The following is a 17,282-nucleotide window of genomic DNA, read 5'->3' on the forward strand; positions in this document are numbered from 1 at the left end:
AGAGTTCAGTGAAGTCTTTCTCCCAACTTCAGTGAGCTCCTGGTGAGGCTCTAAGAGTCCCTATAGAGCCAGAGGGTACAAGCATTACTGCTCTTGTCTAGGCCAGCAAATGCAGCAGGAGCTACAGCCTTATTCTGATACATAAGGACGTTCGATTCTAGAAAAGACTGGGATCTCCATAGAGATGAGTCCAAATTAGCAACCCATGAAGTCTTCCACTGCTCTCTGCAAGAGCTGGCTGCACTCAGCAGAACAGTCATGATGGGAGCTGGCCTAGAGCACGGAGTATCACTGCCCACAATGCCCCAGAGGCAAGGAAGCCTATAGCCCCATATATCTGCATATGGTGGTAGAGGGGAGAATTCCTCCTGGAGCCACAAGCAACCAGCCCCATGAACTCCTCTGGATCAGCCTTCTCAGCCAGGACAGGCAGCAGGATGCATGCGCACTGGCAGCCCCGTGTGCTACAACAGCAGTGGGTTATCTCAGCAGGCAGGAAGGTGGAAGAGGTGAAACAAGACTTTTAGAAAACCATAAGTCTCAGTAGCAACCCAAGAGAGGGACTGGAAATGGAGAGAGTCAGATGGACAAGGCCACAACTCCAAAAGCAAAATCCAAACATGCACGAGCAGGTCACAACCCTGGTTTACAAGGTATTAATTGAACAAATGCCCACATGGCACAGTGAAAACACTAATGTTAAGTACTCTGTCCTATGTGTAAAGCAGAGTGATGCAAAAAGAGGTGTGCAAGTCTTATTGCGGAGACACCAGACAGTTTAGCATTCATTAGCCTCAGTATGAACACAGTGAGAGTTGGAAGGACTCCACATAAACCAGCATAAGATGAGCAGCTGCTCTTTACAGCAGATTAGCCATCCAAATCTGTAGTGAGAATCACTTGCCCAGTGATAAACATTTACTGATCTAAACCTTGAAGACTTGAACCATCAGCAGTACACTTGCATCTGTCAAGTTTTGAATGCAAGACTGTACTCTCCTTTTAAAATTTGGCTAAGGAATAATTGATTTAAAACGTTCTAGTACTTCTACTCTATTCCACATTCTTAATATTGAATTAACTTTGACAGAAGTTGAGTTCACAAATTGTTTGAGTTGTATACAAAGAAACTGTGAACGTGCACTTAATTTAAGAAAAGCATGAGGGTCAACTTCTGGCCATGGGACGTCAGCTTCCCTGGACTCCCAGCTGGGCTGAAATTGCTGCCAGCATTAGCTGTTCCTCTGCTCAGCTAGATCTCCTATCCCACAGGACTCGCACACATTTCAGCGTGGGATGCACCATGCTGGGGGACAGAGCTGTATTCATGCAGCAACTCACTGGTAGTATGAGACATGAGCCTAACATGTGAAGTTAAGATAAAGAGAAATATCCAAGACTTCTCCAAGCAGAAGAAGGATGACAAGTCGAAAAGTAAGATCAAGAACCCCAAACTGAAACCAAAATCAAAAGTGAATAAAAACGGCAACCAACAGAAAATATCTCATCCTTTAGAAAAGGCCACTGTCTGATAATGAAGGGTCTCCATTTCAGATGGCTCCAAAGGCTTCACAAGGATATGTCTTTCATGACTAAAAGCAGAGAAAGGTTATTTTCTATAATCTTTCCTGAAGGGACCTGAAATCCAGAAACTTATGTGACCAATCTACTTACAAGCCTAAATGAGAGGAACAGTGAAGACAAATCAATGGATAGCAGATATTGGGAAAAAGTAATTTAAAGTGATTTTTAAACGGCTGCTTTCATAATCCTATTTATTCACAGAGCAAACTAGAGGGACCTCCCTTCACCAGGCTCTCCATCCTACCAGCCAAGCCCAGCTTTCCAGCAGGGCCTTTCCAGCTTTTTTCCTACCTTGACAAACTGAATGTCTGTGAGTGCTTTCACTGAGTAGTCCGGAACATACACTTGGAGGAAAGATGCATTCAGCTGGTTGTTGCTGCTTCCTAACGTTGGTGTCACTGCATCAATGCGATCACTTCGGTTTAAAGAGTCTGAGTGATTCAAGCCGCAGGGCCGAGGTGGAGACTTGTTTTCGGCTGAGAAACAGGCAAGAGTGAGAGATTTCTTAAATCAAGTAGAAAACATTTAAAGTCACCAGTTTCAAAGGGACATAATAAATCATGATGTAGCACAAAAGAACTGCAAATACTTAATCCACTCATAACTAGACATGCAGCTAAACAACCAAATTACCCTGAAAAAGAGTACAATTTGAGTCCAGAGCTGGTAGCTGACATCACTGAGTATGCCTTAAACAAACCTGGTTTTGTTTGTGCTGCAATGGACATGCCCTGTGCACAGTTGGTCACAGTGCTTCAGCTGATGAGTGGTAGCCACCAGAGAAAGGTAACTTCCCAAGGCTCCCTTACAGGAGCTCTTGATAGTCAGACCATGCTTAACAGATTTCTTTTTTTTTTGTCTTAATGATTTATAATCGTAACTCCATATCAGACCTTTCATCCACAGTCAGTCCCAGCTAACCGTTTCCCCCTTTTATTCCACCTGGTACCTACATATGCCTTGTTCCCTGAGTTAGAGCAGACATCTTCAAAATCATAAGAGGGATAGAGTCCTCAGTGGACCAGAGTGCAGTCCATGTGATGATGACTTCAACGTTTCCTTTAGTACCTCCCAGTGCTTGAGGGGGCAAAAACTCAATGAAGGAGAGCAAGCTCCATGTGGTACATGCCAGCCAGCAAAACAGGGAAAACAGTCCATGCTACAGACAAAAAGCTGTGTCCAGGAAAGGAGTATACTAGAGATATCATTTTCCATCACTGGCATTTAAGCACTGCAGGGTTTCATTTGAAAACCTCGTAGCTGTCACCTGCGAATGTGACTGTCCACAGTTTATCTCAAGTAAACGTGCCTTCAGGAAGCCACAGGCATTTTGCATCCCTAGCTTCCACCCACACTGCGATCCAGAAGACAGGAGGGCAGAAATGCATCCTAAGAGACATCCCAAGCCCTCCTGCAGACAGGCTTCTCCCTGGGTGCACACACAGTACATAACTGATCAAAGGACTGTCTTTGGGACTGGTGTATTTTTGGATCTTAGTGCAGTTAAATTTCATTCAGCCAGCCCAAGCTGAAACTTGATGTAAACTTTCTTACTCACCACGTGACCCCCATTCCCAGCTGAAAGATCATTTTCATATAATCTTAAGATACAAAGCCTCTTTGAGCAAATCAGCAACAGTATCCTTGCAAGCTTTTCAAATTCTTTTTTGAAGACTTTTCTGTATATAAACTTATTTCTAAAAAAAAAAAGCTCCCTAAAATTCAACACTACCTCTGCCACTTAATCACTATAAATATAATCTCTCCCTGCTCAAATGACACAGCCTGTTGTTCTACAGCTCTGCATCCAGCCTTTCCTAAACCTAACGCTTTAGGTGCTTCTAGATACACAGCAGAATTGCCCTGGTTTTTATTTCCCACTTAAAATCCCTCTGATGTTGTCTTTCCTCCAATTTTAGAAAAGGGAACAGAAAAACACAGGTTCTGACAACTTGGCAATTTTTCTGCCATTTCTGCAACTATGGAATTAGCGCAGGTCCCTATGGCAACACCAAATACAGGCTTACGAAGAAGCACTCGGAGCCCTGCAAGGTTTTCCTCCATATCAACTTGCCATCTTGAAAGCCACACCAGGCCGCAATAACTGCTGCCAAGAGCCAAACCGCTATCTGCGCACAGGGTTTGATGCCATAATTCCCACTGGAGAACAAGGAACTGTGAAGGCTGAGTGAATTTGTCCTCTTTCCCACCTGCATACACAAAATGTGCCTGTGTGTGACAAGAACAGCATCACTGCTGCTCGGGATAAAGGCTTCCATCTGGAACAGCTTTACACTGGTGTGAATTGTATCTGCCCTTTCTTTTCACCAGGGGTCTTATAGTACATTACTAATAGAAACCAAAGAAGGACAGAGAGCAACACAACAAAGCATATATTAAAAACCAAACAAACAAACAAACAAAAGGGACAGGTGAAATGAAAGGACAGAACAAAAAAGTATGATTACTAAAAATCTGAGGGAAAGGACATCACTTCTGGACCACATACAAGCCAGGGAGGGAGAAGAGAAGTTAATGAGGAAGGAAGGATACAGAAAGGGCACCCGACAGAAGAATACCAGGCAGGTCCATGTTTGCAGAACAGCGCCCTGCCAGCCCTCTAGCAGGCCAGCCCAGATCTGGACAGATCTTTTCTACCCAGCTTTTCCCATACTCCTCACCTTCCTATACAGGGGATAAAGAGCACAAACCACAAGACAAACATCAGTACAAGTTTATTATGAATTTGGGGTTAAACAACAGGATTCTCTTCAGAAGAACCCAGCAGAAGGTCCGAGTTTCATCAAAACTGGTACCACACTGTCATAGTGACCAGGCTTACCGTATCAGTTCCTTTCAAAGGAGATTCTTCCCATTATTATTTTCCATTATTGATTTTTTTTCTTTGTAGTTGGGGGAAAAAAGCTACAAAAATATGCTTGGCTTTTACATTGGAAACAACTTGCATGTGCAAAGTGTACACTTATTTGTAGAAAGGAAAGAGAAGAAAAAGAAAAAAAAGAAAAAGACGACCTGGCAAAACAAAAGAACCGAGCTAAAAAAGACAATCAAAGCCACTGAGCTTAAAAGAAAGCCATCAGGTACTTTAATTAAAGAAAGATTAAATTTCTCCACCTTCTTTGAAGTTTAGCAGCAGGAAACTTTAACAGGGCAGGAAAAAAAATCCCCTGCAGGGCAACAACCTGTAGTTTGTTTGGAATGTGCATGAGACTAATTTAAGGACCGATGGTGAAATACATTTTCAAAAGTGAAAAAAGAAGAGGGAGAAAATACAGAAAGCAGATGGTGAAAGTTTATGAAACACATGATATGTATTAAAGTTTAGGAGATGTTTCACTTAAATATGCATATCATTATCTTGTTTGCTTTTAGGTCCACAGAAAGACATTTCATCGGAAAAAGAAAACTTCAAAAGGAAGAAATATGTTCACTGTGGCCCAAACTATTTTAGGATTCTGTTCTTCCTACAGACTTTCTTGATGGGTTTCCATTTTTATCAACTACTCTGTGCATGCAGTGTCTGCAAAGCTCAGTTCTTGAACCTTCCCAATTTCCAACCATTCAACCACATCTCAGAGCTCTTTTTGGCCCAATTTATTCCCTCCTTGGTCTCTCCTGTCCAAAGGGATTTCTGTGTCAGTCAACCAGTTATTCATCAAGGAAAGGTCTTAAGCAAAATGGGAACCAGAAAACCCCACAGGAGGTCCCACAACCTTATTGCACATTCCATTGCAAATCTGACCACTCAGTACATCAACGTGCTGGTCCACAGCATTAACCTCACTGAAAGAAAGCTCAAAGCTTTTGAGGAATTGAAATGGCCAGACTGTATACAAACCATAGAATTTACCCATATGAGAATATAAGAATTCGTTCATTAAAGATGTTTTCCTTTTATGGCAGTTTAGCAGCAGACATTCTCTTCTGCCAAATGCATTTTCTTCAGAAATTTTTAAGCCTCAGCTTGGGGGGAGAATACCTTCTTTTAAAAAATCTCCCCTCCTAATTTTCCACCAGCATAGACATGAGAAACAAGAACAAGCACACATTACCAAATACATTTTCTTCAATATGTTTTTAGTTCTTCCCATTTTGATGACGCTGTCATGTTGCTACCAGTTATCATAAATGAAAGTTCAGGATACCTACCTGTGAGGCATAACTCTGTGCTGGACTTCTCCCTAACGAGCAAAGGGGTCAGATAAATACAGACTGCAGCTGAATTTTTATGGCATCAGGGCAGTCACAAGAATGGTGAAAATAGAAGCATGCGGATTTACCTGGAGAACCTGCTGCTAACAACTCTGTTCTGCTGACAACAAAGGTACGAGACAGGGACAAGGGAACTAGAAGAGGGAGAGAAAAAGGATGAGATCACGACCAGAAAGGCGGCAGCTATCCACACTCGACAGGGGAAGGAGCCAGTTCACACACTGAAGAACTAAAACCAAAAGTGCAAATCAACTGTGAAAAAGTAAAAAGTTAAAACAAAAGCAAAACCAAAAAAGACAATTAAACAATTTTAGGAATAAACCAAAAAACAAGCCTATGGAATTACAGTGAAGTGAACAATTTTCACTTGCTAATTTGAATGGTTATCCAGCACAGAACAGTTCATCAAGGTACACTCAGTTTTAAAATAGTTCAAAAGGAGCAGTGGTGCCCACTCCAGCCTGGAAGGCAAAGAGTTAAAACAAGCCAGAAAGCTTTCACAGGTGCTGTTTCTCATGGGAGTCAGACAAAAATAGAAATAAAACCAAAAGACACTTCATAGTTCTTCAAGTTTTCAGTAAAATGTCAAGCGAGGTTGTGATTCTCCAAGCTCATCCCTGTCAGGATGTGTACCGTACTGCTCATCGTTACTGCAAATCCCTCCCCAGCTGTAGTTAAAGAAAAAAGCTTCACTCTCTTATTGTGGGGGTTTTTTTGTTTGTTTGGGGTTTTTGGTTTGTTTTTGGAGGGGGGGTTGTTTTTTTGTGGTTTTTTAATGCTTTACTCTCCTGTTACTGACTTCACATTCCAGGCACCGAGAGCAGGCACATGAAGTCTAATTAGGGCACACAGAAGAGTAGGAGTTTTCTCTTGTTCTGCAATGGCTTATACTTTCACTGAGCTTTCCCGTCTACACAGAGCAACAGGAATTTATTTTTATGAGCTCAACCTAACAAAATCTCAAGATGCTGCAAGACATCACAAAACAAATTCTCTAAAACCTGGAGGGAAAGCCAGCAAAATGAGGGGTTTGCTACTGGTAAAAGCCAACCAGTCAAAGGTAAACAAATCCAAGGTTGGCCAAGATTAATTTAAAATAGTGTATGTCCTTAACTTTGACATGACAAAATCCAAGATGGATTTTGGGACATGTGAAGAGGAGATCATTTGACCTCACAGGACTTGGGGCAACTGGCATGGTTGTGGGGAGGGTTAGCAACAACAGAAAAAAACACAAAAAACCAAAAAAAAAAACCACCCACATGAAAACATTCAAACTGAACAATGCTGGCAAAACAGAAATGCCAGAAGTGATTTCCAAGCTTACGTCTGGTAGGAGGAGTGATCATGACTAACCCAGCTCCGTACCTGGCCCATATTGCAAAAGCTGAGCTACAAAGCTGAGGTATGATGCAGTTGTACACACATGTGCGCCATGATTCCTCGTGAACACTGCTGCTATTGCTCAGATAAAATCCACTCAGTGCTCTGCACACTTTCAAATCTGTCAAGCCTCAAACGGTATAAGCTAGACTGATCAAAGTGTACATAATTAAGGAAGAATTAATCTTGCCTGTAAAAGTGAGCTCACACATCCAAGAGAACTGCTGTTGCCTGTAGAGTTTAATAAGGCTATACTCATAACTTACAAAATCATTTTCATTCCAACACCATTCGCTGATGTACATACACATAGGTACACACATGTAAAGGGAGTGCACATTTGTGTACAATTAAAACAAGCTGCCTTTCAAGTGGAACATAAACCCTGCTGCGACAGGAGGACCCGATTTCAGCGTGAGAAATGTCTCTCCCTGAAGCTGAGCAAGCGGCTTTGGGTCAGCAGATGGCCAACACCAGCACCAGCACCCCAGCTCTCCCCAGTGGGGCTGTGGATTCCCCAGTTGAGGTCGAGATCTTAGTGGTGACACTGCTGGCACCAAAATACATCACCAAATGCTGAAATACGGCACTGAAGCCTACTCTCGGTGGATCATAAAACAATCCCCCAACCTGCGCCTATGAGGTGGTGGCTTGCGCAGCTACCACTTGTGTGCCAGGAATTGGCTCCCACCTCGCCCTCTGACACCAGCTCTCCCCCCTTGCTGATTTCTTGGTTCCATTTCCACACAAGCTGACAGGAGCAATCGCTTTTCTTGCACTGCTGCCCTCCTTTTCCTCAAGACGGCTTTAGAAACAAGACTGGTAAAGGGAACCATCCCCGAACTCAGAGGGCACTTGTACTTTGCACCACTAGATGTCCCTCCGCCACTAATTATTTATTCCCGTTAATTCAATCCCTGTTACCCTACCCCGAGCAAAACTACAAAGCTGTCCTCCAGTACCAAACACATCACTCGCGAAGGCCAACACTCGCATTCTCTGGGAGCTGGCAAACCGCTGCCAGCCGCCGGGTTTCGGAGTCAGCGCCAGCGTCGCCACCGGCCTGGCCCCCTCTCAGGGACACCATGCCAGACAGCTGGTTTCGCTTGCAAGGACGTATGGTTTACATCAGCCCCGCGGACGAGACGGGGGGATGCCCTGCGCAGCCTCCTCCCGCTGCACTCGCAGGATGAGCAAGCTTGCGCAGGAGCGCATTCCAGAAGCGGAACGTAAGAGGACGTACCTGGCGATGCTGTGAGGGCCATCACCCCATAGTAGGAAAAAGCACCAGCTTCAAACTTCATCCCCTCTTTCCCAGCCTCCACTTCCACTTTCCCCTGTTAAGGAAAAGGAGAGAGAGCTGCAATTAAAAGGGACCGTAGGTCTTGAGGCACAAGAAAGCTAGTTTTGCCTGACATACCTAAGCAGTGTCATGGTCCCTGCAGTTTGTAACTGTGCCTGAGCAGGGACAGATCCTGGAGGGCAACGTGCTCTTGTACCCTGAGCTATCCTGGTCTTTGGTGACCTATGGCCAGCCTAAGTCCCTGCAGAGGAGCGGGATCACCACAGCGCTTTGGGTGGTACTACTGCCCTGCTCCAAGTGTTGCCAGGCCATTTTCCCTCAATGCAGAGTGAAAAAATACTCCCCCGGTTTCACAATAAGCTTATATGTAGCACAGTCATCTGGTGTCTTGAGACACCTAGTCATTTTGGGCCACAGCTCACACTCACACAAAGAGTCCCCTCTAACACAAACATAGGAAAGGGAGATGGGAGACAACACATAAGGAGGCTGTCTGCCTTCACCGATGAGATTCCCACAGAAACAAAGCCCTTATTCCTGCAGGAGCAGTCTTGGGGCTACTTTGGTTTTCTTGGTTTCTAGCAGGTTTACATATTCCAGCATCCTTAACTTAAGATCCTGCTCTTTCAACAGGGTCTTGCCTAGAAGGACACTCAGTTCTTCCCAAGCTGTGCAAAACCACACTACCACACAAGCGCACCCATTTCTGATGTGGGCTGAACCAAATGTTTAACGTCATGTCCTACGAAGGACTCTAGAACACAACCCACCATAACAAACATAGCTGTAAACATCCCAGTTACTTTGGTATACAAGTAGCCAAAAATAGTTGGCTTCTTAATGGGGCCTGGTTTTCACATCCATCCATCCTTACTGGTACTGCACTGAGAGTTACAGCATACCACTGCAGACAGAAGAAATCTCATGCAGCTTTCAGGCTGAACTACACAAAGGTTGGGATTGCAGGCAAACAACATAATTACCTGTAATGCTTTCCCTCTGGCTAGGCTGGAAAGGGCAGACAGACTGCCTGTCCCATGTGTACTAAGCAGACTGAACACCAACTGGACACAATCGAGTCAAAATTAGTCCAAAATGTAGATTTTATTTCTATGTGTTTATTTCATTAAGCACCATTTAAAATAAATAATCCTGCCTTTAACTATACAGTACTGTACTGGGGCAGAAAAACATGAAAATGAGCTCCACCTGCATGAGTCCTGATACCAAGTCAGTTTGTCTAACTGTCCCAGATGAGAAAAAACACAAAATCTACCTAGCAGGAAGAGAGTGCCTAGCTCACAAATCCACTTTCCTGCTATCACAAGCAACAACTTCATATAATCCCTTTTAAAACCAATTTCACTCCACAACACAAATAAGTAGCTTATTTGTTCATTATAAGCCTCCAAAAGGTAAGATTTCATCACCCAGGCAAAGACTGGTTATAAACAGAGCTCTCAACCTACTTACTGCTGGTAGTTATTCACCAGCCAAGATCAGGTCTCCAAAATACATACGCAGCTGGGCTTTGATCTTCACATACAGTCAGTCTGGAGTTAGTAGCTAAATACAAACTAGTAATTAGTAGTAGAGTTGAGTTTCAGTTCCAAGAATCAGCACATGCAGCACCTCCAAGCTTCCCCATGGTGGCCATATGAAGACCAGGCATGCTTGGCATAGTCCCAGCAGCTGAAAAGCTCTTAAGAATTCCCCATGCATGCTATTAGATGTGTTTTGCCCTGTTTAAATGCATGCATATGTGGTTCCTGGTTTTCCACTGTTTAATGTTCTAACAGGAATTCTGAATAAACAGTGACAAAAATCTCAAACTGCTACAGAAGAACTTCCCATTAGCTGAGAGAAAAACTGTTGCAAACAGGTGACATTCCAGCTAAAACAGTAACTCTACACAGATTAAATTGGTAAATCTAATGCACAGAATATACATTTAATTGTGTTCTGGCATGTGTTTACTGTGAAGGTATTCTTGGTCTCTCAAAACACGAGAGTAAGTCCAAGTCCCTTTAAGTAACAAAAGTAGAGTATTTATCCCCTCTTGATCCTTGTAGAACCAACCTTGTTACCATTTTTACAGTATGTACCTACTGCAAGACTCACATTTCCAAATGCATTATAGAGCTAGCACATCGTGTTTGCTAAATATCTATTGATTGCAGAATAGCTCAGAAAGAACTGATTGTTCTTTTGTGTTGCCCATGTCCTCCATTTACATCTTTGCAGCATTACCTCATTCAGGAGCATTATCTTGCCTCTGGAATATTTCAGATTTCAACAGTTCAGCACATAAAGAGCCGTTAGAGAGCTACCAGTGACTCCTCAAACCCTTGAAAAAACCGATCCTTTTAAAAAAAGAGTATTACATTGAATCCACAATATCATATTCCAGTGCTTTCTTAATTGTTTATCACTGACAGTGTTTAAACCTCCCTCTCTCTTTTTTTTTTTTTTTTTAAGGCCATGTTAAGGAAGTTTTCAAGCCCTGTGTTACAACTTTAGCTACAATTCTTGTGCTTTTATAACCAAAACTGATTTCAGTTATGCAGGATAGAAACATAAGCACCTTTCCAGCAAAATCTCTCTTAAAGGACTGTTCCTGCTCAAACAGTGCTAGATGGAAGCTAAGTTTCTGTGTAAAGCTTTATCGAGCCATTCAAGCATTCCTGTTAAGTAACAAAACATGGGAGATACCAGCACTGGAAGCAATCCTGTACGGAACAAGCAGAAAACAGTCCTCCCACACCACCTAGGGCTCCAATCGAAAACCCACCCAAATGCAGCGATCTCAGGGTATGGCGAACACTCGGATGGCAGGGTGCCCAGGAACCGCAGGGGCTGTGGCAGGAGGTGGCAGCAGTTCAGTAGATGGCACAATGCCCCCACTGAAACCTGCGCTTCCCACACCACCACAGGTACAGGCTTCCAAATTGCACAGAAAAACGTCATTTCTCTAAACCGTCGAACTCCCCATGCCTCCTTTTGCAAAAGGAAAAAACACACTAGAGAAAGCATCCTGGCCAAACTCCTATGAAATGCCATTTTTTGCACCCATATTTTCCAAGCAATGCCAGCTGTACACAGGGATTCCTTTGCATTGCCTATCCTAGTGATACGCAAAGCATAAGTAACTTCCAACAGATGACTGGAAGTGGGAAGTGCTGTCTACCCTTCGCAACTGGTTTAACTGAGGCTGAAAGCAGCTGAGTGAGCTCTTCAAGGTTGGCAAGGTCATTAAGGAGGCCGGAGCAGTTCCCAGGAGCTATAGCTCCATTCCCATCTTTGAAAGAAGACAAACTCCAACAACTGGAAGAGGTATACAGAGGGGTATGTCAGGAGATTAAGGATTTTGCACATATCTACATAATCACATGTCTGACCTGTAAAATGAGAACAAAGTAGTCGACAGGCTTGTTTCGCTGGTAGAGGTAGTGTTCTGGGGCTTTCTTGTTCTTCTCGTCGTATTTCAGCTCCTGGATGACGTTGGGATGTTTTAGCAGCCTGAGAAGGATCTTCTCTGACATCTGGGATGGACCAAATGCTTCTACTTCTATAACACAAGATACAACTTGGCATTACACTTCAGCTTGGCAAGAAGTTAGCAAAACTCATTAATAAGCATTTGCCTATAAAAGACACACAGATGCAGAGAGATCCATTATGGAATTGCAGGCTTGCTGTCTTTTGAGACTGTTAGATTTGTAAGGGGGGGAAAAAAACAGGAACACCCCAATTTTCATTACTGAAGTATTTTTCAAAACAACCAAAAACCATGTCTTCATCTGAAAGGGAAAAGAAAAAGGCAGTCTTGCCCTCTTGAGAGTTCAGAGTCACAGTTGTATAGGCTCATTGGAGAGTTGTATAAATGGAAGAGCTTTACAATTGGGGCACAGAGAACCTTTGAATTTGTTTTTTCCTTCCTCGAAAGGTATTAAAGTTACTGCATTTATTGCACTCTTTCAAAAAAAAAAAAAAATCACTGTTGGGGGCCTAGAAAGTTGCTCTAGATAGATGCTCAACATAAATCAAAGACACAATTGGGGCTGCCACAGTTCATATGGGAAGAGTTACTCAAAGTGAGAGACAGTGCAGGTCAGTTTAAACCATGTGGGATTAATGGCTGACACACAGAACACATCCCCTATCCACTTGCTCTTCAGTGTTCCCAACAGGAGCTGTTTGAAGCGGAAAAGCTCATCCTCATGTGAGAGAGTTAAGCCAGGGATGCCAAGATTTACACATGCAAATTGATAAGCCTTCCTAACACCTCATTTCAGAACAGGACCGTTAATGACCCAGTGCCTTTCATCTGCTAAAGATACTATTCTCAATTTAGAACAGAGAAACCAAAACTGTAGCTTTCATCTTATTTAGCAGTGGCTTCACAGACAGACCTGGATTTAAGCTACACAATCCTTTCATCCACCAAACAAGCAGAGAGGCAGCACTGTAAGTCTATGTCTGTTGAGCAGGTGTTTAGGGAACTCCATCAAGTCTTGTACCACTACATGAACAACGCCTTGCTTGCTGTTAAATCCGCATCTTCCTGTTGAACTGCTTCCATTCACCAAGGACATGCTCACGTGCACATGAGCTGTAGGAGTCCAAGCCTTCTAAGGAATTACTGCCCCTCAGCTGAGATGTGATAACCGATCACGTACATGTTTCTTTCAAGTCACAGAGGCAAAATAAAGCATGAAGGCAGACTAGGAGCATCTAGGCAGGCAGTTACTGCATCTTAGAGGAGGGGAAGTACTAATTTCCAACTGGAGCTGGCAAACTTCAGACAAAACAACTTTATGATTTTCAACCCATGAATATGTTGAACATAGCAGTGAAAGATGCCCATCTGAAAGGCCTGCATCTGAGAAGTCTTTATATGTCAAAGAGAGACAGCACGAGCAATAGGAAGGTATGTTTTCCACAAGCTCTCCTGTTAACAGGTCTCATCTCTGAGGTGAAGGGACCAACTTTACGATGAAAGGCATTATCAGCTGCAAGAAACCATTCAAGGCCCTGGCCTCTCTGCCAGACTGCCCACCCAAGGGCTAAAACATCAAGGTGTTCTGGGATGGAGACAACTGTCCTCTGAAACCTGAAGTCATCAACGGAGGTCACACAAGCCAGCCAGAAATCCATTTTAAAAAGTACGGTTCAACCGCCTGTGCAGTCTGCATTAAATGTGTCGGGAGAGTTTTCACTTGGAGTCAAAAAGCCTCATGGAACAGGTTTAGACCCTCCTGCAAAAAGTCCAGCATCTCTTTCTGGAGAAGGCGACAGAGTGCAATTACAGTCAGCTGGCCAGTGGTATTGAGTCCTCTTTGGTTTGTTCCCTGAGCTCTTCCTAATGGGGTGTACTTGCTAGTCGTTAATCTGATGGACTCTAGACATGCAGTGCGGCACTTGGCGTTCATCCTTACCTTTCAGACCAATTTAAAGTTACTGGTCCACCCCTGGTAAATGTCTCAGAGGGTTCATGCCGACACTGAACACAGGAGAGGAGAGAATTTAAAAAGAAAAACACAACAGTGGCATTATTTGTCACCCCACAATCCAGCCTCCCTTCCCACCTGCACTGTCCCACCCACCTCACCAGCCTTTGCTGACAAACTGCCTCCGAGGCTCTGGCACGATTGCAAAAAAAGATAACCCGCACTTGCCTGTTGCCAGGAACCGGTGCATTGCCAGGAGGAGCTGCGGTGATATTTTAACCTTCATCTCGCTGTCTGTCTGCTTGAAGGCAGAGAAGTCCTGCTTCCTGTCCCGATGAGCTACTTTCTTTTTCGTCTTGTTATCAGCTGGGGAAGGGAGGGTGGGAAAAGAAAGGAAGGAAGCGATTTCTGTTAGAACGGGGTCCAAGATGAACCATGCTGGATGGAGTCATCCAGGATGGCCACCCAGAGCACAGGGTGCAGACAGAGCCCTCTGCAGCACATGCAAAGCCCTGCTCATCGGCCCGCAGCACAAACCAGAAACAACCAGCGAGCTCTGCTGTGGGTTCATCTGGCCATGAGCCCCTGTCCTGCAGAGCCAGGCACCCAAGGCCTCTGTCACTTCTCTGACACTTCAATGGGGGGAAAGTCTCTACTTTCAAACATCTAATTGCAGAAATCTAATTTTTTCATATATATTCCTTAGAAAATTCCCAGCAAGTACGTAGACTAAATACACAATGACTTATCATGATGTACCATGGCTTTACTGACTCTTCAGAGCTTTGGCAAAATCCGTGTGCCTTTGGTCCAAGTAACTCCCAAAGTCTAGCATACGCAGTTTCTTTCTTCCTGTCCAAACTTCAGCAAAGGCTAGAGAGGTGTACAGCCTGAAGGTGGGAATCTCTGGTGACTTTACAGGCACTGAAGCCAGAATGAAGTACAGAGCAGCTTCAGGAGTTCAGATAAGGGAATTCATGTGCTAGTGATCCCGGACTCCTGTCCTTTATTCAGCTAAATACTTGCCACTTGATTTGTCTGTGTCTTAAAACAGGTTCTGTGGTGGGGAATCCCCATTTGTGAAAGACAACATGAAAGATGGAGTTGAGAGGCACAATCAACCCAGCTATTATCATCTACCCACTGAGCTAATCTGCCAAAATGTCTAGAAAACCAGGTAAGCAGAGAGCTCTAGGCATGTTGGGGTACGGTATACATCTACTCCACGGAGAAGAGGTCTCTGCTCAGATGGCAGGGTCATCTCTTCTCTCCTGACACAGTGCGTAAGGTGGCATTGGTTACAAGCAGCAGAATGCCGTCAGGCAGCTCTGACCTCCACCGTATATTGCAGGAAATCCAAGTCTTGATGCAACTACTGTGAGTCCCCCAGACTTGAGGCATGGCTCAGGTTCTAGGGCCTTAGTGGGGAAAGATATTGAAAACACTATAGCTACTTGTCTATCAGACCCCTAGTCATGGGTTATAAATGACTGGACTTTTGAGAGACCACAGGCAGTTCTGGTACATTAATTCACTGCTGAGAATTCAGGCAAGCACACAAAGAGGTGTAGGTGACAAGCTAACACTGTGAAACCTCATGCATACTCCCAAGTAGCTGTTGCCAGATTTTGGGTTATACATGCAAAGATGATTAAATTGACGTACCATAGCAAGGAAGGCACTGAGATCTGGAGTTCTGTATGCGTCCAAATACGTGCTACGACTATGTAAGGCTCAGAGTGGTTGAGTTTGGGACTTGGAAATCCACAATACTGGTAATTAAGAGATTTCTAGAAAGATTTTCCCAAGTCATCTAGACTTTTAGATATGAATACGTTTAGATGCTCAACCATAGACAAGCCGCCACTATAGGACTATCACAAGACTCAACAGCAATACTGTGCTGATAGTAACATATCTACTCTAAATATCTAAAGTTCATTCTGTCAGCAGTGCAAATCAGCAAATTTGAGATACTTGTTCCCAAGTACATGGAGAAGAATGATGATGATCCATGCCCTTTTTCTTCTTTGAAACCAGAAGCCTCTTACCCTAGTAGTACTTTACCCAGGACCTGGACTGCATCAGGGACTGCAGTTTCTCTTCCAAAAGCAGGAATAGAAACCACCCAAGGGAGTGGTTATAGACTAAAAACAATCTCTGCCTTAGGAATATAATCAGACCTTATCTGCACTTGCAGTTAAAGGAAAGATGGATACCAAAGCAATAGAAAGTGAATAGGAGAAAAGTCCCCCAGAAGCTCTCACTAGGTCCTACCTCTTTTAAGAGGTAAGAAGAATAGAAACTGTGCTTTTTCTAAAAAGCTCAGAAAACGCTATTTTTCACCATGCTGTGTCTAGGATGCTTTCTCACAAGGAGCTCCGTCATTGCTCTCTTCAGGGAGTAAAAAAAATCACAAGTTTTGGCCCTGGGACAGGGAAACATCTCTTCAGTGGGGCAGTAAAGCATCTCTGTATTCCTCCTGTGAATGAGCTGTACCACCGCAGGCTTCACACAGCACTTCTGGTACCTAAAAACAGGGCCAGCATCACACCATGGGTGGATGCCTTAAATCTTTCTGTCCGCATCAGTCATCAAGGTAAGAGACCTAGGCTCTTAAACAAATGATGGGTGATTTCATCTCCTTCTACTGTTTCCTTGGCAGCTTGTCCAGAAACCTTCCCCCAAGAAAAATGTTACACAGTGAGAGCAGAGCCATATGGCTTAACGCCATTATCTTGACTTATTTTTGTAAGGGATGGTCTTAATTGTTCTTCTCTATCCAAACAACTTCTGAGCTTCTTGTAAGACATAGGAACCAAGGATTGGATGGTGACAGAAGTAATTGAATCTGGACCAGGTATTTTCTGTCTGTCCCTCCCATAGTAAGTGAGATGGAGACCTGGGCACTGAAGTGATCTTGGCATGCTGAAGCGATTTCTGCTTACAGAGTGCTGTGATGCTGTTTGGTTCTGCAACATGAACAACGTGATGCATGAGGGACACTCTTAGTATAACTTTTGGGTGAGATCTCAATAAATATTGCAAGTATCTTCAGTAGGTTCTGGGAATATTTAGACTTTTCCCTTAAATCAAAGGCAGCAAGGCTGACTGTGAGCTCCTGGGCTGAGGGAGAGAACTCAAGAAGAGGAGGGATCCAAACACAAGTAAGGTTGTTATCTCTCTTGTAGTATTCCTGAACTTTCAGGCCTGACGCAGAACACCACAAATGATTACATGAATTTCCTTGAAGGAGCCAGCTTGGACTGGAGCCAGCTACAGAACAGAGAGTTCAAACCTCATACAACCCGTTTAGTTGGGCAGGCAGG

At 43.8% G+C, this 17,282-nt stretch overlaps 1 protein-coding gene across 4 annotated transcripts in view; it reads right to left on the bottom strand.

Annotated features, from left to right (window-relative positions):
• Positions 1-17,282, bottom strand: part of CNNM2 (cyclin and CBS domain divalent metal cation transport mediator 2) — a 129,150-nt gene that overhangs the window by 8,649 nt on the left and 103,219 nt on the right. Inside the window, exons 3-7 of one of the 4 annotated variants that reach the window (XM_030030226.2) lie at positions 14,182-14,319; positions 11,902-12,071; positions 8,444-8,537; positions 5,886-5,951; positions 1,876-2,060 (exon numbers count right to left, since the gene is read on the bottom strand). In XM_030030226.2, coding sequence (XP_029886086.1) covers positions 1,876-2,060; positions 5,886-5,951; positions 8,444-8,537; positions 11,902-12,071; positions 14,182-14,319 — 653 coding nt within the window. Of the gene's footprint in view, positions 1-1,875; positions 2,061-4,196; positions 5,787-5,885; positions 5,952-8,443; positions 8,538-11,901; positions 12,072-13,941; positions 14,007-14,181; positions 14,320-17,282 lie in introns of those variants that run through there. The other 3 variants (XM_041127279.1, XM_030030227.2, XR_003925747.2) reach the window with 3 other exon arrangements.

Source organism: Aquila chrysaetos, chromosome 11 (assembly GCF_900496995.4).
Source record: "Aquila chrysaetos chrysaetos chromosome 11, bAquChr1.4, whole genome shotgun sequence".
Taxonomy (NCBI): Eukaryota; Metazoa; Chordata; class Aves; order Accipitriformes; family Accipitridae; genus Aquila; species Aquila chrysaetos.